This window comes from Dysidea avara, chromosome 5 (assembly GCF_963678975.1).
Source record: "Dysidea avara chromosome 5, odDysAvar1.4, whole genome shotgun sequence".
In the NCBI taxonomy this organism is placed as follows: Eukaryota; Metazoa; Porifera; class Demospongiae; order Dictyoceratida; family Dysideidae; genus Dysidea; species Dysidea avara.
Genome location: NC_089276.1, coordinates 32018262 through 32041563, shown reverse-complemented (window position 1 = coordinate 32041563; position 23302 = coordinate 32018262). Strand labels below are relative to the sequence as shown.

At 36.8% G+C, this 23302-nt stretch overlaps 2 protein-coding genes across 4 annotated transcripts; one reads left to right on the top strand and one right to left on the bottom strand.

Annotated features, from left to right (window-relative positions):
* The first annotated feature begins 521 nt into the window (after nt 1-521).
* Nucleotides 522-5631, top strand: LOC136255517 (uncharacterized). 3 transcript variants are annotated; one of them, XM_066048309.1, is made up of 2 exons: nt 522-640; nt 3005-5631. In XM_066048309.1, the coding sequence occupies exons 1-2, from the start codon at nt 633-635 to the stop codon at nt 5439-5441; spliced, it is 2445 nt and encodes an 814-aa protein (XP_065904381.1). In that variant the 5' UTR covers nt 522-632; the 3' UTR covers nt 5442-5631. The 3 variants fall into 3 exon arrangements, with proteins under 3 accessions (XP_065904381.1, XP_065904380.1, XP_065904379.1); XM_066048308.1 differs by having other exon boundaries at nt 2882-5631; XM_066048307.1 differs by having other exon boundaries at nt 1997-5631.
* Nucleotides 5632-11687: 6056 nt separating this feature from the next.
* Nucleotides 11688-12592, bottom strand: LOC136255516 (uncharacterized). Its single transcript, XM_066048305.1, has 2 exons — nt 12074-12592; nt 11688-11943 (listed from the first exon to the last, which is right to left on the bottom strand). The coding sequence occupies exons 1-2, from the start codon at nt 12293-12295 to the stop codon at nt 11815-11817; spliced, it is 351 nt and encodes a 116-aa protein (XP_065904377.1). The 5' UTR covers nt 12296-12592; the 3' UTR covers nt 11688-11814.
* Nucleotides 12593-23302: the final 10710 nt, after the last annotated feature.

Sequence of the window (23302 nt, the reverse complement as noted above, 5' to 3'; positions counted from 1 at the left end):
AACTTCTACAAACACAAAAAGTTTTGAGAACCCTTTGCAGTATATATATTGTAAATTCAATAGTAAGAAATTTATACTGATCACACATGTATATGCCTCCTGTAGTCACTTAGTATAGTATGATGTACATACTTATGAACCTCATATAGTGTACTTCCACATGCAGTAGGCTAAAACTATTGAATTTCATTGCTCAATACTTCAGTACTGAACTCACTTAGATGCTGTTAATTGGTTACTGTGTTCTACTGTGTACTTCGCTTTAGAAGCAGTACTGGTGCAATTTGTTGTTTGGTGCATTGTTGTGTAGCTGCCTAGCTGGGGTGTATATATACATACTATATAATTTGTGTATACTAGTGTTATGATCTTATTAATACAGTATTTGTGTCCAGTCTCTTTGAATTCAACAGCTATATAGCAATGTACAATGTGAACATGTTATAACTGAAAATAAAACTGCTGCTGCTTGATAATATAACAGTAGCTATACCTGTAGAATCAACATTTCAGCTGTTGAACTGAATTAATTTACTATAAGTCAAAACTTGGTTTATAACTGCAGAAAATATAGTGTAGCTACAGAAGAAATATTAGACATAGCAGCTATACATTTGGTTAATCTGGTCACAATGAGGGGGTATGATACTGTATGTAAACTGTATATGCATGCCATTGTATGTGTTTAAGTGCTATATGAATCATGCATGTAAACACACATACCAACAAAGGTTATAAGAGTTTCTAAGTACGTATACGTATGACTTATATATATTATAATTGTACACAAATATATATATATATATACATACATACATACAAACATACATGCATGCATACATACATACATACACAGGGGCGGATCTAGAATTTATAAAAGGGGAGGCTAACTCAAGGTACTAATCTCTTGGGTAGAGGTGTGTGAAGCACACTTCCCAGCATGCAAAGCATGCTGGAACTAGGGGGATCTGGGGGCATGCCCCCCCAGGAAAATTTCGAAAATAGATGCTAAAATACTGCAATTTTGAGACATTTCCATATAAAATTCATAATACTTTCTGCCTGTAGATATTTTATATACTGCCTTTAGATTGTAGGTATGGCTCTCTGAAGCATTTTGCTAATGGAAAAGTTTGGGTAGGTTACAGACAACCAAGTACATGATGCACCCCTCTCACAATTGCACAACACTGAATAGGTGCATGCTAGAATAATAATGTTGAAAGTAGAAAATTTTGAAATTTGAACAATACAAGATTGAATCTGAGAGCATTTTCAATGGAAATTGTGTACCTGAATTAAGTACTGCCATACATATTAACTACACAAGTAGATGAATGAAGCCCTTTAAACAAACCACTGCACTTCATTGTATGTATAGGTGCAGGCAGATTTGGAACAATTCCATAACAGAACCAACTACATGTTTCCAGTGAATGTCCTATTAGAGTAGTTAGCTGACTACTCTATTAGAGTATCTCGATCTCCAATGCTGATCCGGGTCCTTGTTGCATAAACTTTAGCATAAATTCACTGATAATACCTTGGAAAGATGTTTATAAGGTGGTTTTATGAGTATTTGTATTATTAGTGATCATATAATTATGCTAAGACAAAATTTCATTATAATACTCAGCATATTGATCAAGTAAAGCCTAAATATGAAGGGGGGGGGGGGGGGGGGGTCAGCCCCCAAAAGCCCCCCCCTGGATCCGCCCCTGATACATACATGCATACATACATACATACATACAAACATACATACATACATACAAACATACGTACATACATGCATACGTACATACATACATACATACATACATACATACAAACAAACATACATACATGCATACGTACATACATACATACATACATACATCCATGCAGTATTATAGTTTTATTCATTATAAACTTGAGTTCTGGTAGTGACTACACACTGTATTGTTGACTATTTGTACTGTAACAGAAATACAATTATATTGTCTAATTCTTCCAGTCTCTACATGCTTGCAACAACATCACTAGTGTTTCAAGTAATGGCTCGTACTATCGTCATCATACCTGATGACCATCACTCTACCAATACCGAAAACACTTGTTCTCTATCACATTGTCTAAATAATGCTAAAAGCTATTTCACCTCTAATACCCAGCTGCGTTTTCTGCCTGGAACTTATCTCTTTAAAAATGATTTCATTTTACAGAGCTTGAGTAATGTTTCCGTGAGTGGAAACCATACATCAATAAAATGTGCAAACTTATCAGTTGGATTAGCCTTTAGTAATGTACAAAATATTGTCATCCAAAATATAAATATAACAGACTGTGGCAAAAATTATAGCATTACTTTACCATTAGCTACTAATCTTGTGGAAACCCTTTATTGGAATACTGCACTCCTGTTGCATCATTGTGAATCTGCAGTTGTTGAGAATATATCAATAACTGTTAATGTGGGTATTGATGGATTAGCTGTTGTGAACATGATGGAGTCTGAATTAAGTAATGTACATATCAATGTGGTATCTTCACAAACATCTAATTCTACTTCCAATGGCATGGTAGTGCATTATTATTACAAAACGAGAGTGAGTAACAAATTGATAATAAAGAACTTCAGTTACACACAAACATTTTGTTTTCACAAAATAATTCAAAATGTGTTCTTTATAGTGCTTCGTCGCAATGCACTCAACCAATTTATCACAATTATGAACACCAGACTTATAGGTTTGTGTAATACACGTACATTATATTATCAAAGTGAACATAATTTAAAATCAATGGAGGTTAATTTTAAAAACTGTCATATTTGCAATAATACTGCAGGTGCCTCTACACACCTACCTGTACTTTTCATGCTGAAAATTTTTAACTCTAGGTCTGACTTTCTCAACATTGGTAACACTACATTTTACAAAAATACTAACTTAAGTTCAATGATAACTGTTGAACATAGAGCTCAACCCAGTAGTGTATTTTCAGTAGAGATTTCTAATTGCAGTTTTAATCACAACCATGTCATGAACATCATTCAACACACTTCAAAGGTACATGAAGAGAGGAGTAAGCTTGTCAACATAGAAATATATGACACCAATATCACCAACAACAAACATAGTAATGGAAATAGCATGATATCAATTAGTAATGGAGATCTTTTCTGTGGCAACACTAAAATTACAAATAACAGCTACTATGAAACTATTGTGGAACTTGATTTATTTCCGTTAATAATTGAAAATAACATGTGTGTAGATATTTCAAATAACATTGCTAGACATGTTATAACAATTACAGCATATTCATACATTTTAGTGGATCCGAAGAGTACACTTAAAATGACGAACAATATCGTATACTCAGTGTTGACAAAGATCACATACGTTATGAAAGTGAAGCCACTTTGTTATTTTCAGTTCCCATCATTGCAAACTAAATATATTAATTCAACTAAAATAGATATAGTTGATAACATGTACACTGCGCCCAAAAAGTTGAGTAGTCATGACAATTACTTTAGAAATTGTAAATGGATTTCAATTGCCGGTGATTCCTATAGTAGCCCAGAAAATGTTTTTGCAAAAGTTTTAAATATGACAAATGTAAGAATTGACAAAAAGGGTATAGGACTAATTCCTTCAAGTATTTGCAGGTGTGAGAATTTAACAAAATATGATTGCACTTCACATGATGAATTAGGACAAGTGTTTCCTGGCAATGTTTTAATGATTAAGTTAATTATACCTCGACTATCATTGTCTTCTTCAAAAACCTCAGTAATGTTACTTTATGACACAACACATTTACCATCCAATGGTTGCAAAATTAGTAAAGCTAGTGAGATGTTACAGATGCACACAACTACTGGTTGTAATCAGTATAACTATACTGTGTGGTCTGATAAAACTGAATGTGAATTGCACTTGAGTGCTGAAGGAATGCCAGAAATATTTTATGTTAAACTTTTACCTTGTCCAGTAGGGTTTTCACTACAGGATCATTTACAAAGATGTCATTGTGATTCAGTGTTGGATTGTGATGTTATTTCTGTCACTACATGTAACTTAGCTGATGGTACCATATTACGTCCTGCTAACAGTTGGATATCAGCTGATACTGTCAATGGATCACACAGGTACCATGTCTCATCTCAATGTCCATTTGACTACTGTTTACCCTACTCATCATACTTCAACCTGTCCACTCCTGATGTGCAGTGTCAGTTTAACAGGTCTGGTGTGTTATGTGGACATTGTCAACAAGGTCTCAGTACTGTGTTTGGTTCATCACAATGTAAACAGTGCTCCAGCATCTATTTGTTGATCATAATACCTATAGCAATAGCAGGTATTGTGTTGGTGATAATACTATTTGTATTAAACCTGACTGTAACAAAAGGAACTATTAACACAGTCATCTTTTATGTGAACGTCATTAATACAAATTATTCAACTTTGTTGCCAAACTGCTATTCACCTATTTGTACTCTACTTTCTATTTTCAACTTGGATTTAGGTATAGAGACTTGTTTCTACAACAACATGACAGGCTATGCAAAAATATGTTTACAGTTGACTTTTCCATCTTACCTCATAATAATAGCATCAGCACTGATTATTGGTAGTCGTTACTCTAGTAAAGTGCAAAGGCTTACAGCACGAAGAAGCTTACATGTGCTTGCCACACTCTTCCTACTGAGTTACACTAAAATATTATCAACAGTGTCTCATGTCTTATTCTTTTATTCTGATACTACTTACCTACCCAGTAGACACACCCAATTGTTCTGGTCAACAGATACAAGTGTTCAGTTGTTTGGAGTTAAATTCACAATACTGTTTGTAACCTGCTTAATCATCTTTATAACATTACTGATATTTAACACTCTCCTTCTTTTTACAAGGTCATTGTTACGATTTAAAACTGTTAATAAATTCAAGCCACTGATTGATCCATATCTTGGTCCATACAAGGACAAGTATTGCTACTGGACTGGGCTACAGCTCCTAATAAGGGCTGTGTTCTTTAGTTTGTCCGCTTTAAGAAAAAAATTCAGCCTTATTAGTGGAGTGACTGTGTTAGGAATATTACTTTGCATTCAGGGGGTTATACGACCTTTTAAGAGTAGATTCAATAACATACAGGAGTCTATTGTTTTACTAAATCTTCAGTTACTTTATTTGTTTGTATTATATGATCATTACAACAATACAAGCACTGCAGTAGCACAGTACTTCATCTTAGTGGCACTCTTGTATTTTGTACTCTTCATAATGTACAACTGCGTAACTATGATGTGTGAGAGGAAAATGGAAATAATGAAAGAGTTTGTTATTGGACACATGATGAGGTGGAAGAAGAATATACAGCCAACTGAGATACACCTGCACGACACAACCCCAGATGTGACATTTAACTATGAGGCCCTCTTCTTGTAGTAACTGATTAGTATTGCTAGTCACTGATAATTAGCTAATAATAAATTTATAACACTTCGTGACATTTTTAGGTAATAAAATAAACATTTTCACTAATAGCTGTAAGTCACTATAGATCAACTGCACTACTAACTATACTAATATTGAAGTATGTACACAATACATGTACAGATTATTATTAAGTGATATAACCAGCTCAGATATATGCACATGCATAACACAACCAGTAATATCTCAGATGTGACATTCAGCTATAAAGAATTTCAAGAATCTCTTGTTGCAGTAACTGATTAGTATTGCTTGCTGCTGATAATTAGCTAATAGCACTTTGTGACATTTTAAGTGATAAAATAAATGTTTTTATTAATAGCTGTAAGTCACTTTTATTATTAACACTTTACAGTGACCAGTACTGAAGTTCTGACAGCAACATGTGCTGCAGCCTTAACCTAATTTCAAGGACTTAGACTTAATGACTTGACTTAGTGACTGATATGGTGTAACAGAAAAGGAGCCAAAGTAAGAAAAAAAATCACTTTTGAATCAAGACACACGGTAGTGTGTCGTGCGGCCCAAGAAGCCAGCGCGCCCAGGGGTGTCAGAATAAAAGTGAAAGTGGTAAGGCTCAGTCTAGGGGGCTTTGGGGGGGGGGGGGGGGAGGGGGGCATGCCCCCTGAACATTTTGAAACTGTACATTCTGAGATGTTATCTGGAGGAAGTTTTGGGCTGGAGTACTGTTTGAAAGGTGCTAGCTAGGTAGCTAGCTGACCTGACAAGTGTTCAATGATAAAGCTGGTCAGTGTATGATCAAAAAGTACCTGTTTAACACTTGAATCTTACCATTTGAGTTTATTAGTAAGAGATAAACTGTAAGTAATGTTTCAAAGTAGAAACAAAGCCAAATCTAAGCATAACTATAATTATTTTAGAGGCGCTTGATATGGACGTAGTCAACATGAAGCTGTTCTGAGTGAAAAATAGGTTAGATAAGTGTTGTTTCTATCAATTGTTGCCATTAAATATATGCTAAGTATTCCATGTTCACTACTTTTAGTTTTAAAATGCAAGTTTTAGTTTTAATTTCAGCCAATAAGTGGTGAGGCTCTGGCCTCACTGGTTGCACCTACTCTGATGCCCTTGGGCGCACCACACCATGAGAAGAGGCGTACTTATGATGAGAGAGTGAGAGAGGTTGAGTGGGCATGTTTTTCTCCTCTGGTGTTTTCAGCTAGCTAGTGGTGGCATGGGGCCATCTGCTACCACAGTTTACAAGAAGTTTGCTTCCATGTTGGCAGACAAATGGGATATGTCACTATAGTAAATGCTTGTTTTGGCTGAGATGGGGTAGTTGGAAAAGGCGGATACGGTCGGACGCGGACACGGACGCGGACATTTTCAAAAAGCACTTTTACATTTATGTAACAGTTATTTTTCATACCTAATGCTGTTTTTACAGCAGTCTTCGCTTCGAGACCCAGGCGTCGATCCTTTCATAGCGCTTATCCATTTATAAAGCACTGCACAGCATGCCAAAGACCATAATGGTGTTGTACACATGTTCTAAAGTCTAATACAGAGTTATATAGTTGTAGAGATTAGCTTGTATTCCCCATGCAACTTAGCTTAGCAGGCCAAATCCACAATCTTACGCCTTTTAGTATAAGGCGCAAGCGCTTATACCGAGTGTTGAAGATTTCAAGGACCTGGCCCACGAGATTAAGTTGGGACATGCTAGATTAATCTCTGTGACTCTGAATTAGATTTCTAGAGCACGTATACAACACTGTAATGGTCTTTAGAGTGCTAGTCTATCCTTCGCACGTGCGCTTATAAATGGATAAGCGCTATGAAAAGATCGACGCCTGGGTCTGGAGGCGAAGACTGCTGTAAAAACAGCGTTAGGTATGAAAATTAACTGTTATATAAATGTAAAAGTCCTTTTTGAAAATGTCTGTGTCCGTGTCCGCGTCCGTGTCCGTGTCCGTGTCCGCGTCCGACCGTACCCGCCTTTTCCAATTACCCGCTGAGATGTAGGCTTTGCTTCTCACTGTTAAGGTCTGCCATCATGTGCCTGAGGGGACATCGATCTTCTGTACATCGTCCCATACCTGCTTGCATTGATCTGGTTTATTCCGAGGGCAGGCTCAATACTGATGCCCTCGTGTAGTTTATTTTACCGTTGCTGGTGTTATCCAGCTGTCCAGCACTTGACAGCCAGTGCTGGGGGTGGTGGCAAGGGCATTCCATCAAGCCCAGGGAAAAAAATTTTTTTTAAGTATATTGACAGGAAGAAAGAAAACGCGATTTTCACACCTTTGTAGTTCCATGATCCTTCATCCGATTGGAACCAGTTTTGCTGCAGAGGTTCCGCCATAGGTAGGCCACCCCACATACCAAATTTGAAGAAAATTGCCTTAGCCATTTCCGAGATATGAGTGGCCAAAATTTCATTTTTATTTCTTTGTTTTTTAAAAAATTCTCTCCTCTCAGCTCCGTCCCGCTCCGGATACTACTATCATTATTCACTTTACACAAGGGACACACAGGCACTCACTGTAGGTAGATCTGCGACTGCGGTCAAAGTCTATATCAAAGGTCAAGGCCACCAAAATCGTACCAATTCAACGGTCAAAGGTAAAACTTCCAACCCACAATCGAAAAGTGCTGAAATACCATCGCTAAGTCACCGGTCAAGGTTGAAAAAGGCTCTTAGTCACAGGTCAAAGCGAAATTTCGGCCGGTCAACACTTTGAACGTTGTTGCAGACCCACCTACCTTCGTGACACCCCCCTTGTTACAACATATGACACGAAACCGAAGGTGTGTAACCGCAATTGCGCGATCGAGATTCGTGAATAAGATTAGCTACCAATACTTTTCACGCCTACCAGGCAAACCGCTTAGAGCAATGAGCTGAAAATCGGTATGTGGCTGGAATACTAACCTTGCAGCAGTTCAAAAGAATCGGATAACAAACCATTGAGTTATGATTCGAAAGCCAACTACGTGTAGCAAATGCGAGATAGAGATACTCTAATAGTAGGCATTCCAGACTGATTTTAAAATTTTGGAAAAACGGGCTTTTTATATGCTCAATAGATAGAGTATTGATTGCCGATCTCAGAAATATATAGTTTGTTGGGTTGGAATTAGCTACTTTGGCATGCTCAGTGCTTAAAAACTGAAAAAAGGTACATTTTTTCTCCAGGGCTCCCCATACCTTTTACAGGGGAAGATGGCACAATTGAATCAGGAAGCCATTTAGCAATCTGGACTATCTTGAAACTGCAGTTGCTTCTAGCTGCAAGTTTGTACATGTAATGAGAGTAACTTCAGGTCTTATTGGATCTCAACGATCTTTGTATGCTTTGTGGTGAGCAAATATGTTTCACCTACTGCACACTTCTCAATACAATGGTGTATGCCCATAGGCAAGTGGCTATCTCAAGTTGGTAAAAACATCAAGTTAACAACTTATAAAGGTAAACAACTAAAGTGGAGGTGCCACAATGATGCAAAAATACTTAAGGTGGAGTTGTGGTTTCAATTATGGCATTGTTAGCTATGCCGACTTTGAAGTGGTTTATACTTTTGAGCTGATGACACAACCATCAGAAAATTGCTCTGGAGCTGAAAATCGCTAACCCGAGCGAAGTAACTACGCACTTTAAAGTAAGCACCAGTGACTACCTTCCACCCGACCGTACGTTTTATAAAGTTTTAAAGTATTCTACATACATTACAAGGCTTGAAAAGATTACAAAACAACACAAAACCTACTTATATGTAACGCGCACGATAAAACTAAGATTTTCATGATGATCAGCGTGTGGACAAACCCCACAGCGATTTTCACCCTCATTGGAGCTCGGACGACGGAGCAATCCCAAGTTCAACACGAGTTGTCATTTTGTGCCAGGGTTCTATTGGGGAATATACGGAGAATTTTTTAATTAAAAAATCTCGGATACTGGAATACCTACTAATAGAACAGTCACCCTAATAGAGCACTCAGTTACGTTAATGACTTACTCCATTATAGAATTTTCAATTACATTAATTGCAAGTTATTATGTAGGGAGTTCAGCTGCAAACAGTTAATTTATGGACAGTTCAGCTTTTTTTTCGGCTTTTTTTTTTTACAATTGATAAAACAGTACAGTACATAATAAACAAATACAAGTGAACTTAAATATGGGCCTTAACGACCTGCACAGCAACGGGACAGCGCAAACTGGACCTGGCACCAAGAATGCGCATAATTGTAGACCTCAACAAAGAGAAGTTTAATTTACATCTCAGCCACCCCTCACTATTCCATAAGAAAGATTGTGCTTTGCACTCAAAAGGTTGGCCAATCTCTTATAAAACTGAGTAGTAGCATCACCCATTCCACCAGTAGTAGTGAAAATTAAGGGAGTAAATGAGGCATTCTCTACTTCATGAACCCGTTGTTGGTATTCACGTCTCTTTTCCTTATCATGACATCGGTATGCAGAGTGTAGGGTTGATTTGAGGGTGCACTAGGGTTAAAAATTCTGACATCAAAGTATGACCTCTCAAATCGTCCTCCTCAAAAACAATTAGCTGCAATGTCAAGTCTTGCGTTATCATCACGATTAGCTGTTTTGTATTGAAGGATCTCACCAGAAAGAGGCTGAAGGTGGGGTTCAATGACAACATTGTTACAGACCTCGGAAAGTAAATTGGCAGTTAGATCACATACTTCATTATGTCTCAGAGAAGGAAACTCGCCCTTTGGACAAGACAGACTTTTTAGCTGATCTCTGGTGAGATCCTTCAATACAAAACAGGCTAAAAAGTCCTACTTCCTGTACCTGTGGTCACTCTATACAAAACAGGCTAAAAAGTCCTACTTCCTGTCTCTGGCTAAAAAGTCCTACTTCCTGTACCTGTGGTCACTCTATGGTAAAAGAGTGACCACAGGTACAGGAAGTAGGACAGGCAGTTCAGCTACAAGCCAAGTCACCCTGTAGAGAGTTCAGCTACAAATGTATCGCTGTAGAGATTCAGAACATTAAAAGTCACAGAGTTCAGCTATAAACAAGTCGTGCACCCTGTAGAGAGTTCAGCTACAAACAAGTCACTCTCTACAGAATTCGGCTACATACAAGTCGCTGTGTAGAGAATTCAGTAATCAAAAACCATCCTGTAAAGAATTCAGCTATACAAACAAGTTACTCTATAGAGAGATCAGCTAGAAACAAGAGAGAGTTTACAGCTAGAAGACGTCACCTTGTAGAGAGTTCAGCTATAAACAAATCACCATGTAGGGAGTTCAGCTACAAACAAATCACACTGTAGAGAGTTCAGCTAGAAACAAATCACCCTATAGAGAGATTAGCTAGAAGAAGTTACCTTGTAGAAAGTTCAGCTATACAAGAAACCACATGCACCCTGTAGAGAGTTCAGCTGAAAACAAATCCCTGTGTAGAAATTTCAACTACAAACAAATCACTTTGTAGAGAGTTCAGCTACAATCAAATCGCCCTGTACAGATTTCAGCTACAACCAAATCACCCTGTAGAGAGAAACAAGTTACAGAGATCAGCTAAAAAGTCACCTTGTAAAGAGTTCAGCTACATACAGTATAATCATCATGACTTTGTTTGATACAGTAAAAAAATCTTAAATCACGTGCTGTCTGCATAAACAAAAGTCCATGAATAATGAGATGATGAAGCCAAAAAGTTATCACATTTAGTTAAGTAAACAAAGCCATACAAAGAATGCGTATTAAACTAAAGTATAATCTGTTTTCCATAAGATGGAGTTTATACTAAAGTATAAGACAGTTAGTATAATGCAAGACTATACTGAGATTATTTGTATAGTTTAAGCCATTAGATATACCATCTTATATTCCTCTTTTTTCATAGTGATTGGCATCAAAAATAGTGACACTGGCTAGCACAGTAATGAATACCAATGTGTATGCCAAAAGTGTATAAGAATGGAATAAATAATGTGATATAAAGCTATGGTGTGTGTATAGCTAACTCTGTATTTTACTGTATCTTGCATAATGTATACACTTATATAGTTCCTTGTAAATAAATTCTGTGTGCAATAACTACAGAGTGGCCATTATGCTTAAAAAATAGCCTATAATAGTGACATGATTGGTTTAAATGCACGGTGCACAGTAAATATAGCAATTAGCGACCCATCCTGTTAGTCATCTTGATCAGTTGGTTTTCTCTAGGTGTCTATATACCCTCTGCATTTAACAGTGACTAAAATATGTGCTTAAAGTTTTACTTGTATTGCTGATCAGATTCAGTAATTCAATAATGGCCTAATTACAATAGCAATACACATAATCGTCTTTACAGTTACGTATATACTGTGTTTAGAACAGTACAGCTGAAACAGTAGCTAACAGCAGAGCTATCATTCCAAATCCTTTCACAGCACCAGCTCCTCCTCTAGCTGCAGTATTTCCATCACAAGCTGCCTCTAATGCATCTCTTCCACTGGCCTATATTATATATACATGTACTGATGTAAAAATATCATTGCTATAATGATGTATGTAAAGTCTACACAATCATATAGTATATATAGTATATACTTAATTTTCAATATAATATTGATCATACCAAACATACCAGATCTCCACAACTATCATAAACATCTTCAATCAGCATTCTGCATGTTCCACTACATACTGGACTGTCACTTGCAGCGGTAGCAATAGAGCCAAAAGCAGCTTGGCATGAAGTGCTGGCAGCTAATGCTTGGCTAGCATCTAGACACGCTTGTGAACTATCTTGGCAGTTGACCAAGGTGGTCAAGCATAGGATAGCAATAGCGATCACGTAGCAAGTCATTCTCGTACGTATCTTTAGCTATAAACTTGCTGAATATCTTTGAGCTTGTTAGGATAAAGTTTGCTACTCTGCAGCATTTTTATACTACGTGCAATGTAGACGTTTTAGTATGACTTCAGATCTTCATTAATTTTTAAGTGGGCTGTATTTTTACATGGGTTGCCTTTTTACATAGGTGTACAGGTGGGTGTTTTATTGCATGTAGGCCTAGCAGCCATGTCAGTGATATCATTTATTTAAAAACTATCATAAAAATAATGACAACCAACCCACACCTCTTTCATATTTCTGATATACGTACTACATCAAAACCTTGACACTATATAGTTGTATGTGGTAAGGCTATGCCAATATTTAATCTGTAGATGCTCCAATATTTGAAAATAAACTTAAAGTCTGTGGTATTTTGCAGCACCTGAAGTAGGTGGCAAAGTTTGTGGATATATTGAAATGTGCAAGTGTTTGTGGCAATTTTCACAGAAATATTAATAGCACAGAGAGTCTGTTGACTCACCAGGTGTCCCATTGTACAAAGTTACTAATGCTTGTTGTACTGCGATGGAAATTTCTTTAGGGGTAGCTGACTCTTTAGCAAATACCTTGGCTTGTTCTCAAAAGTGTTCACTTGACTGGAAATTCTTGATAGATGTACCCTTTCCAATACCATACAGTTGTGCAGAAAAAGGATATTATTGCTTATTTCAGGACCCAATTGCTTCTTGATAGCCTTGATGTTCCACTCTTTGAGCTTCTTTGCATTTTTCTTTGGGTTTGGAAGAAAAAATAGATTATGACACTCCAGACTGGCATCATAGCATAATCAAATCACTACTGGACAATGATCCATGCTATTACCATGAAATTCCCATGATCCTATGAAATACCCATGAAAGTTGCAGTTGGATATTTTTTCATGGGTAATGAAATACCCATGAAATACTGGAATAAAATAATGTACCCATGAACAACCCATGAACGAGTGAGTTTTCATGGGTTTGTATACCATGAAAATCTGTGAAATCACAGCCATGAAAAACCTGTTGAAAACATATGAATAATATTCATTGGCTTTCCACGGGTTTTTCATAGGTTTGATTTCACAGGCTTTTCATGGGTTGTACATACATACAAACCCATGAAAACTCACTCGTTCATGGGTTGTTCATGGGTACATTATTTTGTTCTGTGCATTTCATGGGTATTTCATGAGGATCATGGGAATTCCATGGTAACAGCATGGATTAGTGAATGCAACCGTCAGGCTGACTGTAGCAGTATGAGATACACAAGCAAGAAGCACAATGTAAAATGTTTTGTTGCTTGTGGCAACTGCAGAGGGTCAGGATGTACTAATTCAGAAGTAACTGAAAATGATGATAGTGATGAAGATGCAGCATGCATGAGTAACTATTTGTATTACACTCATTTCTACTTTAAACTTGAACCAACTCAGTTATGTACATCTTCCATAATACATACCGTCCAAAGTATTGTTCATGTCATAATCATTGTACAAAGTACCTACCATGTGTTTCCATGGTAACAAATACATCTAAGGTCTCATCATGACCCTCTGTTGTGAAAACATGTCTCCTACTATGGTTAAAGTGTCATTAATCCAGAAAATAATTGTTTTAAACAAAATTCAGTTATATATGCGTGGGCAGGACTAAATAAACAGGTCTAATGATTATAGATTAAGCTATGGATACCAAACAAGTATCACATTGCTCCTTATGGTAAGACCAATCATTTAATACCAAATTTGAGTGATTTGGGTAGTGCATAGATGAAATAGAACCGAAAATCACATTTTAAAAGCTAAAAGTGGCTATAAAAGGTCACAAAAAAGCACCTCCCCCCATGAGATTCACTGAGACATTTGACTCGTATGTTGTAGAGTACATTTTTCTGTACCAGATCCAGGATGGGGCATTTGGGACAAGTGCCCCCCTGTGGCAGATACAGGGGGTTGCAATGGTTTCAGCTGAAACCCCTCTGAAAATAGCGCGTGCCCCAAATTTATTGACGATCACCACAAGTTATACATAGTGTGTTATAGTAGGACTTTCTACTGGCAAAACTTCATACTTTTGCCTTTGAAAATCACAATTACGGCATTCAAGAGCAGGTTGTGACCTTTTTTGGGGGGGGTTTTGGCTTACAGCTTGGCTGAAGTTGAGTAGAACCTGAAAGTAACCCCTCTGAAAATTTCTAAATCCACCACTGCCCCCACTCTGTGGAAAAGCCATAGCTATGCTTCTTTTGATAAAAAAAATACAATACACCTTGTCAGACCAAAATCAATTTAAATAACTCATGAAAACTGCATATATTACCTCCACTTATTGCAAACTCACCTATTACCAAAGTTAAAATAGCTGTCAAACTGTCACTCAGCATCTTCATACGTACTAAGCATCTCTAAAAATAATTGTTCGTATTCCTGGTGTTATGACTTTCATAGCCTTTAAAACAGACCATCTGCAAAGGCCATAATGAACCTACTAAGGTTGTGATCATTGCAACTTCAAAATTACAAGAGAATCTGCTACCTACAACTTAGCCTGTTTGTCTTGCCAACTCCTGGATCCGCCCCTGCAGAAACAGTCGAAACTGTTTTTTGTTGTAATTAGTGGTAAAATGGTAAAATGACTGGACTACTCTGCTTTTAGATATTTTGTGTTGTGTTAATACTGCATGTAGTAAGCTAATTACTGACACCCTTTTTCATCATATGCACGTTTTTTAGTATATAATTATTAATATGTGTACAAAATTAATTCCTTCATAGCATTCTATGCCTGAAAATATAATGTATCATAATTACAACAATTGACTTTTAGCTAGATCATAGAGTCAAAAAACACATGCATATTGCTATGGTAACTGTGAATCCCCCAACTTGGACAAGCCATTATACAACAGGTCTGGACAGGATGAAGTATTTCAATGGAATTATCACATGGAAGGTTTTAATTCTAATGACATTAAGCCATAGCATATATGGCTTAATGTCATTAAACACATATATGGATTATTGTCATTAGGAACCCTTCCATATGATAATTCCATTGAAATACTTCATCCTGTCCAGACCTGTTGTATAATGGCTTGTCCAAGTTGGGAGATTCACAGTTACCATAGCAATATGCATGTGTTTTTTGACTCTGTGATCTAGCTAAATAACAGATGTATGGTTTGTGATACATAGCTAGTATATATCCATAGGCAGCTATGTTATCTATCCTGTACATAGAGCTTGAGTCACAATCTTTGTTGTATTTCAATAATGTTTGATGCACTTTAGCAATAATAATTCTATTGTACCAATTTTTGGTAAACATGTGTCACAACAGTTATGAAGTATTGGTACATACAGTATTATTGCTGTGACAATTGTAGCTTCTGCCAGAACACCAAGACCAAGTTTGGAATGTCACTTATGAAAGTTATGTGGTTTCTGCTTTTAGATATTTAATCGTATTTAATTATGCAATTAAGTGTGTGGGATGTGTGGTGCATGGTTAGTCTGGGTAAGGTGGGAAGCTAATGATATCTCTATACGTAGCTTATATGTTTGTGCTAGCTACCATACCTATATCAAGCAGAAGCACTTAACTGTTTTAAATATAATGAATCATTAGATACAGTAAGTATATCACAATACATTTACTAACACATCTCGCTCCAGACCGGCATCACTAAGATACTTCAAAACAAAGCTCAACAACAAAGCTACAGGCTGACAAGTCAATACAACATCTATATCACATAGATATGATGTCACTTACTGTGACATTTGGTTAATATTGCCCCTTCTATGAGTATAATTGCAGTGGGCTGTGGATGGAAACCTAAACACCTCAACATTAAGGGCCAGTGAAATCAGGGTTTTCAAAGAGAATTTCGACAGCAGTTATATTCACAGTGTTTCTTTAAGCAAATTATGAAATCCATGCTAAGCTGTAAAGAAGGGTGTGAGATTGCTACATGAGTTAATGTGATAATGAATCAAATAATTTTGCACCATGACACCTTTTATATTGAAACAGCTAAAGCCTAGGTATACCTGATGTTAATGGAACATATCAGTATGGCATAAAGCATGATGACTACAAATTACTTATCTCTTAGGTACAAATGTACGTTATAGCTATTGTTGATGCTACCAGATGTACACAAATTCTTCACACACTATATATGTGGTTATGGTAATATGTACCTATGTATTTGTTCTGTTATAGTCAAGATTAAGTATGTTGATGAAAGAGCTGGTCTCCCTACACATTTCAGTGTTCATTCTGTTGCTGTTAGGTGGGAACTTCCCCCTAATTCTCAGAGTGCCCATACACCTTAAAATTACATCATATAGTTGGGTTAAGCTTGTTTTTAAATGTCACACAAAACTATCAGAAATGCTCTCAGATTCAATCTCAGAGTGTTTAAATTTTCCCAGAATATTGTAAACACACACATATACAACTATCAACATGGCGATGGCTATCCAATATCTGAGACAATACGTTTACCTAGTTTCTCAGAAACAGCTAGTAAAGCATTGGTTGTTTTATAAATAGCATGTTCAACTCTCAGGTTGTCCTGAATTCATTTAAATCAAAATGGCATGCACAGCCAGAAAAAATACCCTGAGATTACTCTCAGAAAGACCAATTTTTTTAAAAATTCCCTTGTTTTGAGAATAGCCTTATAGCTAACTATGAATAATACCTTATAATATTCAATCTAAAATACCCTAAGTTTTATTTTTCTTGACAACATTGATACAAACCTTTTAGCTTGCTAGTTGCCTTGTGGTATCATGCAACTATGATGGCTCAGATTCAACATACACAATGCACTAATAATAGAATCTGATTGTGTACATGAAGTACAGGCTCTGCCTTCTGTGTACGCCCTCCAGTGCCTAACTGGTAAAGAGGATAAGAAGTGGCACATGGTTGTCAGATACTACATCATTACTACAACACTAGCTCTACCCAACCACAAATCAACACTCATGCCACGGTAGAGCAACAAAGACCTTATTGTGAAAATGCACTGTTTCACTGGATGATTTCCAAAATAAGTTTGTTTCCAAACAGCATACAAAGCAGTAAATGATTAACTACAGCAGTCCAACAACTGTTTTAGCTGTTGTAAACAAGCTTAGCCAGCTATCATTATAATATTTATAATAACTTTAACCTGGTCACCCCCCCAAGAGTGTCAACCACTAATATTTTACCATATCCATTATTAACCACAAATTCCAACAAATCGTTAAGTCACACAATAAACAGGATGAAGTATGCACATAAGTGACACTTTAAAGGTGTTTAGCCACATAAATTCACATTCAGAAGTGAGCACCAGTATTTTCCAAAATGATGTAATGTGTGGGAATAACATATGACTGGTTTGTGATAATACTGTTGATGTACATTGCCTAAGTATCTACACACTGTACCAGACCTTGAGTTAGATAATTCAATCTACCATGGCATAATTCAAAATCTTAATAACCAAATGGACTGACGTACCTGTGTGATGAAGACATACATACATCCCAACTGAGCTGGTTGAGCCATTTGGTACATAGGTACATACCGTAGATATTGCATGATCAGCAAGGGCATGTCATAAATAGAATTCTGCTAGCCTCTGAATAGCAAAAAGAAAAAGAAAAACACTGTAGAGTTCACCTTACTCTAAAATATGTACATGTGTGAAACTGTATATTAGCTATGCAAATTTCTGATACTTGGGATTGGTACTTTAGACACAGTACAGGGGTGATCTAGGATTTACAAAGGGAGGGGGGGGGGGGGGGGGCTAACTCAAGGTACTAATCTCTTGGGTGGAGGTGTGTGAAGCACACCTCCCAGCATAAAAAGCATGCTGAATAATAGATGCTAAAATACTGCAATTTGGAGACATTTCCACATAAAATACATATTTCTGCCTGTAGATATTTTAATATACTGCCTTTAGATATACATGGCTCTCTGCAGCATTTGCTAATGGAAAGGTTTGGGTAGGTTCAGACAACCAAGCACATGATGCACCCTCTCACAATTGCATGCATGATAGAATAATAATGTTGAAATTAGAAATTCAAGATTGAATCTGAGAGCATTTTCAATGGAAATTGTGTACCTGAATTAAGTATACCAGTACCAGTAATAACTACACAAGTAGATGAACAAGCTTTTAAATAGACCAATGCACTATAGGCACAGGCAGATCTGGAAAAATTCCATAACAGAACCAAATTTTATGCTTACACTGAATGTTCTATTAGAGTAGTTAGGTGACTGTTCTATTAGAGTATCTCGATCTTGTACACCTCCAGTACTGATCCTGGTCCTAGTTGCATAACCTTTAGCATAAATCCACTAATAATGCCTCGGAAAGATATTTAAGGTGGATTTATGAGTATTTGTATATTATTAGTGATCATATTATTATGCTAAGAAAATTTCTTTATAATCCTCAACATATTGACCAAAGTAAAGCCTAAAAGTGAAGGGTGGGGGGCTTTAGCCCCAAAGCCCACCCCCTAGATCCGCCCCTACAGTAGTATGTCTGGCCATATTAAAATTCCCTTTAATCATACACTACGATAGTAGTGTATAGTAGGGACCACAAAGGAGTAGGTGTGGCCCACGAAATAATATCACCAAAAAAAAAAACAGCCTCAAATTCCCCTAATGACGATCAGGCAGTATTGGTTAGGTTAAACTAAGCCCAAACAAACTTTCAGATCGGCCCGAAACGCTTTCAACAAGTTGCTACGTAATTTTAAAACTAATTTATTTAATGGAATTTTCTACTGACTGAGTAAGTAAGTAACTGACTGATGCCTTCAGACAAGCATAACTCGATAACGGCTAAGACTACTGGTTTGATTTTTTCATTTATTTTGGTAAGCACGGATTGCAGCGGTGCTTTTCGAACAGTTCTTGATTCGAAATGCTGCGTAACGGGTTGAGCATAGCTGACAATGAAGCGTATTGGATATACTTCACTTTTCAGACGATAATTGTGGCATGCGGTGCCATTTCAGATGTGGTATGCGTGGGTTCACCAGTCATAATTATTATTTACAAAAAAAAGTTAACAAACAACTACACAGAATAATTTAGAATTTTCAACTAGAGTAGGGACCATAACACATCGATAAAAAGCACTGAAACAAGCTGGAGTAGTGCACAATAGTAATGTAATTCATAGTAAAACAATAAGAAGTGTTATATCCCTACTGTGCTCAAGATACCATAATGGAAATGCACAGTAGGGATATAACACTTCTTATTGTTTTACTGTGATTCAATATCATGCACTACTCCAGCTTGTTTCAGTACTTTTTATCAACGCGTCATGGTCCCTACTCTAGTTGAAAATTCCAAATTTTTCTGTGTACTTGTACATTAAGCATTTCATATCATGTAAGGTTTGGGGACTATTATGTGCACTTGTGTAATAAGTGTGTAGGATGTACAAATTTATTATGTCAGATTCTTACTTATCAACACCCGTAACTATAAGGTATTAGTCTGTGTAAAGTGGATTTTAGGGAGGGAAGAAGTTATGTTTGAAGTTATACTTTTTATGTTTGTCCTAGTGCTGGGTGACATAAAACATCAATTGTATGCATATAGAGATACTAATTTTCCTGAAATAATATTTCATGGATACATAATACATATTCTAAAACACAATCAAGAAGACACCCCTGAAGTGCATAAAAGTAACTTCAATACTACCAACAATCGCCGCTAACACATAAATTGTGTACTCTGATACTTATGAAAACAACTAGTTTAATTGCTGCTGAGCTTTCTCCACACCATGGCCAGCAATGGCAATATCTCCTAAGGTAACTATGATGAATCAAAATTTGTACTTTAAAGTTACCTATCTCTAAATCATAGTGCTGGATGGCATTTTCTGTCTGATGTGTCACAATGTTGCATATCAGTTCACCTTGTGTAATTCACTGAACATTTATAGGTTTTAGTTATATAGTGTTTTCATTGAGATAGCATTTTACAGATAAACATTTTACAGATGAGCAATCAATTCTACAGATGCACATGTGCTTGCTGCATAGAGGTTTTGACACCATTTATAAAAAGAACAAATTTGTGTACATAATTAATCTTAAAGCTCACATTGGTATGGTGGTAAGATTAATAATCTAAAATGCAGAATGAAGCTAGGATTTGACAATTGATGAGGTGGTTATTTGTCTGATGAGGTGGCCTGGTCCTCTGATTGTCTGAGTTTCGGAGCATTTGCTAGTGCGTGGCACTATGAAACCACCGGTTATGGAGTTAATTTGTTAATCATTCACCAGATCAAATTCTAAGCTATTTACAAGGGTGTCCTTTGCACTTTCCACCCTGACAAGAATCGAACCCTGCAGTTCCTTTGTTCGTCTAGACAGGTATGTATACAAAGTTTCAGTGAACTTTCCTATACAGAGATCTTGTAATATTGACAATTCACAATTGTAATATAGTTCTGCTTGTCTCTGGTACCAGAAAAAGTGGGTGGTTTTAGCATCTAGACAAGCTTGTGAATTATCTTGGCAATTGACTAAGGTGGTCAAGCATAGGATAGCAATAGCGATCACGTAGCAAGTCATTCCCATACGTATTTTTAGCTATAAACTTGCTGAATATCTTTGAACTTGTTAAGATAAAGTTTGCTACTCTGCAGCATTTTTATACTATGTACAATGTAGGTGTTTTAGTATGACTTCAGATCTCCACTAATTTTTAAGTGGGCTGTATTTTTACATGGGTTGCCTTTTTACGTTGGTATACAGGTGGGTGTTTTACTGCATGTAGGCCTAGCAGCCATGTCAGTGATATCATTTATTTAAAACTATATCATAAAAGTAATGACAACCAACCTCTACATACCTCTTTCATATCTTTGATGTACATACTACATCAAAACTTTGACACTGTGTAGTTGTATGTGGTAAGGCTATGCCAATATTTAATCTGTAGATGCTCCAATATTTGAAAATAAACTTAAAGTCTGTGGTATTTTGCAGCAGCTGAAGTAGGTGGCAAGGTTTGTGGATATATTGAAATGTGCACGTGTTTGTGGCAATTTTTCACAGAAATGTTAATAGCACAGAGAGTCTGTTGACTCACCAGGTGTCCCATTGTACAAAGTTACTACTGCTTGTTGTCCTGCAATGGAAATTTCTTTAGGGGTAGCTGACTCTTTAGCAAATACCTTGGCTTGTTCTCAAAAGTGTTCAATTGACTGGAAATTCTTGATAGATGTACCCTTTCCAATACCATACAGTTGTGAAGTAGTATCACAGCTCAGGATGCATGCAGAAAAAGGATATTATTGCTTATTTCAGGACCCAATTGCTCCTTGATAGCCTTGATGTTCCACCCTTTGAGCTTCTTTGCATTTTTCTTTGGGTTTGGAAGAAAAAATAGATTATGAGACTCTAGACTGGCATCATAGCATAATCAAATCACTACTGGACAATGATCCATGCTATTACCATGAAATTCTCATGATCCTATGAAATACCCATGAAAGTTGCAGTTGGATTTTTTTCATGGGTAATGAAATATCCATGAAATGCTGGAATAAAGTAATGTATCCATGAACAACCCACGAACGAGTGAGTTTTCATGGGTTTGTATACCATGAAAATCTGTGAAATCACAGCCATGAAAAACCTGTTGAAAACCTATGAATAATATTCATTGGCTTTCCACGGGTTTTTCATAGGTTTGATTTCACAGGCTTTTCATGGGTTGTACATACATACAAACCCATGAAAATTTGCTCATTCATGGGTTGTTCATGGGTACATTATTTTATTTAAGCATTTCATGGGTATTTCATTATCCATGAAAAATACCAAGTGCAACTTTCATGGGTGTTTCATGAGGATCATGGGAATTCCATGGTAACAGCATGGATTAGTGAATGCAACCGCCGGGCTGACTGTAGTAGTATGAGATGCACATACAAGAAGCACAATGTAAAATGTTCTGTTGCTTGTGGCAACTGCAGAGGGTCAGAAGTAACTGAAAATGATGATAGTGATGAAGATGCAGCAGCATGCATGAGTAACTATTTGTATTACACTTATTTCTACTTTAAACTTGCACCAACTCAGTTGTGTACATCTTCCATAATGCATACCGTCCGAAGTATTGTTCATGTCATAATCATTGTACAAAGTACCTACTATGTGTTTCCATGGTAACAAATACATCTAAGGTCTCATCGTGACCCTCTGTTGTGAAAACATGTCTCCTACTATGGTTAAAGTGTCATTAATCCAGAAAGAACTTGTTTTAAACAAAATTCAGTTATATATGCGTGGGCAGGACTAAATAAACAGGTCTAATGATTATAAATTTTGAACAGATTAAGTTATGGCTATCAAACAAGTATCACGTTGCTCCTCAAAGTAAGACTAATCATTTAATACCAAATTTGAGTGATTTGAGTAATGCACAGATGAAATAGAACCGAAAATCACATTTTAAAAGCTAAAGGTGGCTATAAAAAGGTCACAAAAAAGCACTTCCCCCCATGAGATTCACCGAGACATTTGACTCGTATGTTGTAGAATACATTTTTCTGTACCAGAACAATGGCAGATCCAGGATGGGGTATTTGGGGCAAGTCCCCCCCATGGCAGATACAGGGGGTTGCAATGGTTTCAGCTGAAACCCCTCTGAAAATAGCGTGCACCCCAAATTTATTGACGACTTATCGTGTGGGTGATAAAATTACCACAAGTTATACATGGTGTGTTATAGTAGGACTTCTACTGGGGAAAAAACTTCATACTTTTGCCTTTGAAAACCACAATTATGGCGTTCAAGAGCAGGTTGTGACCTTTTTTTTTGGTTTTCGGCTTACAACTTGGCTGAAGTTGAGTGGAACCTGAAACTGACCCCTCTAAAAATTTCTAGATCCGCCACTGCCCCCACTCTGTGGAAGAGC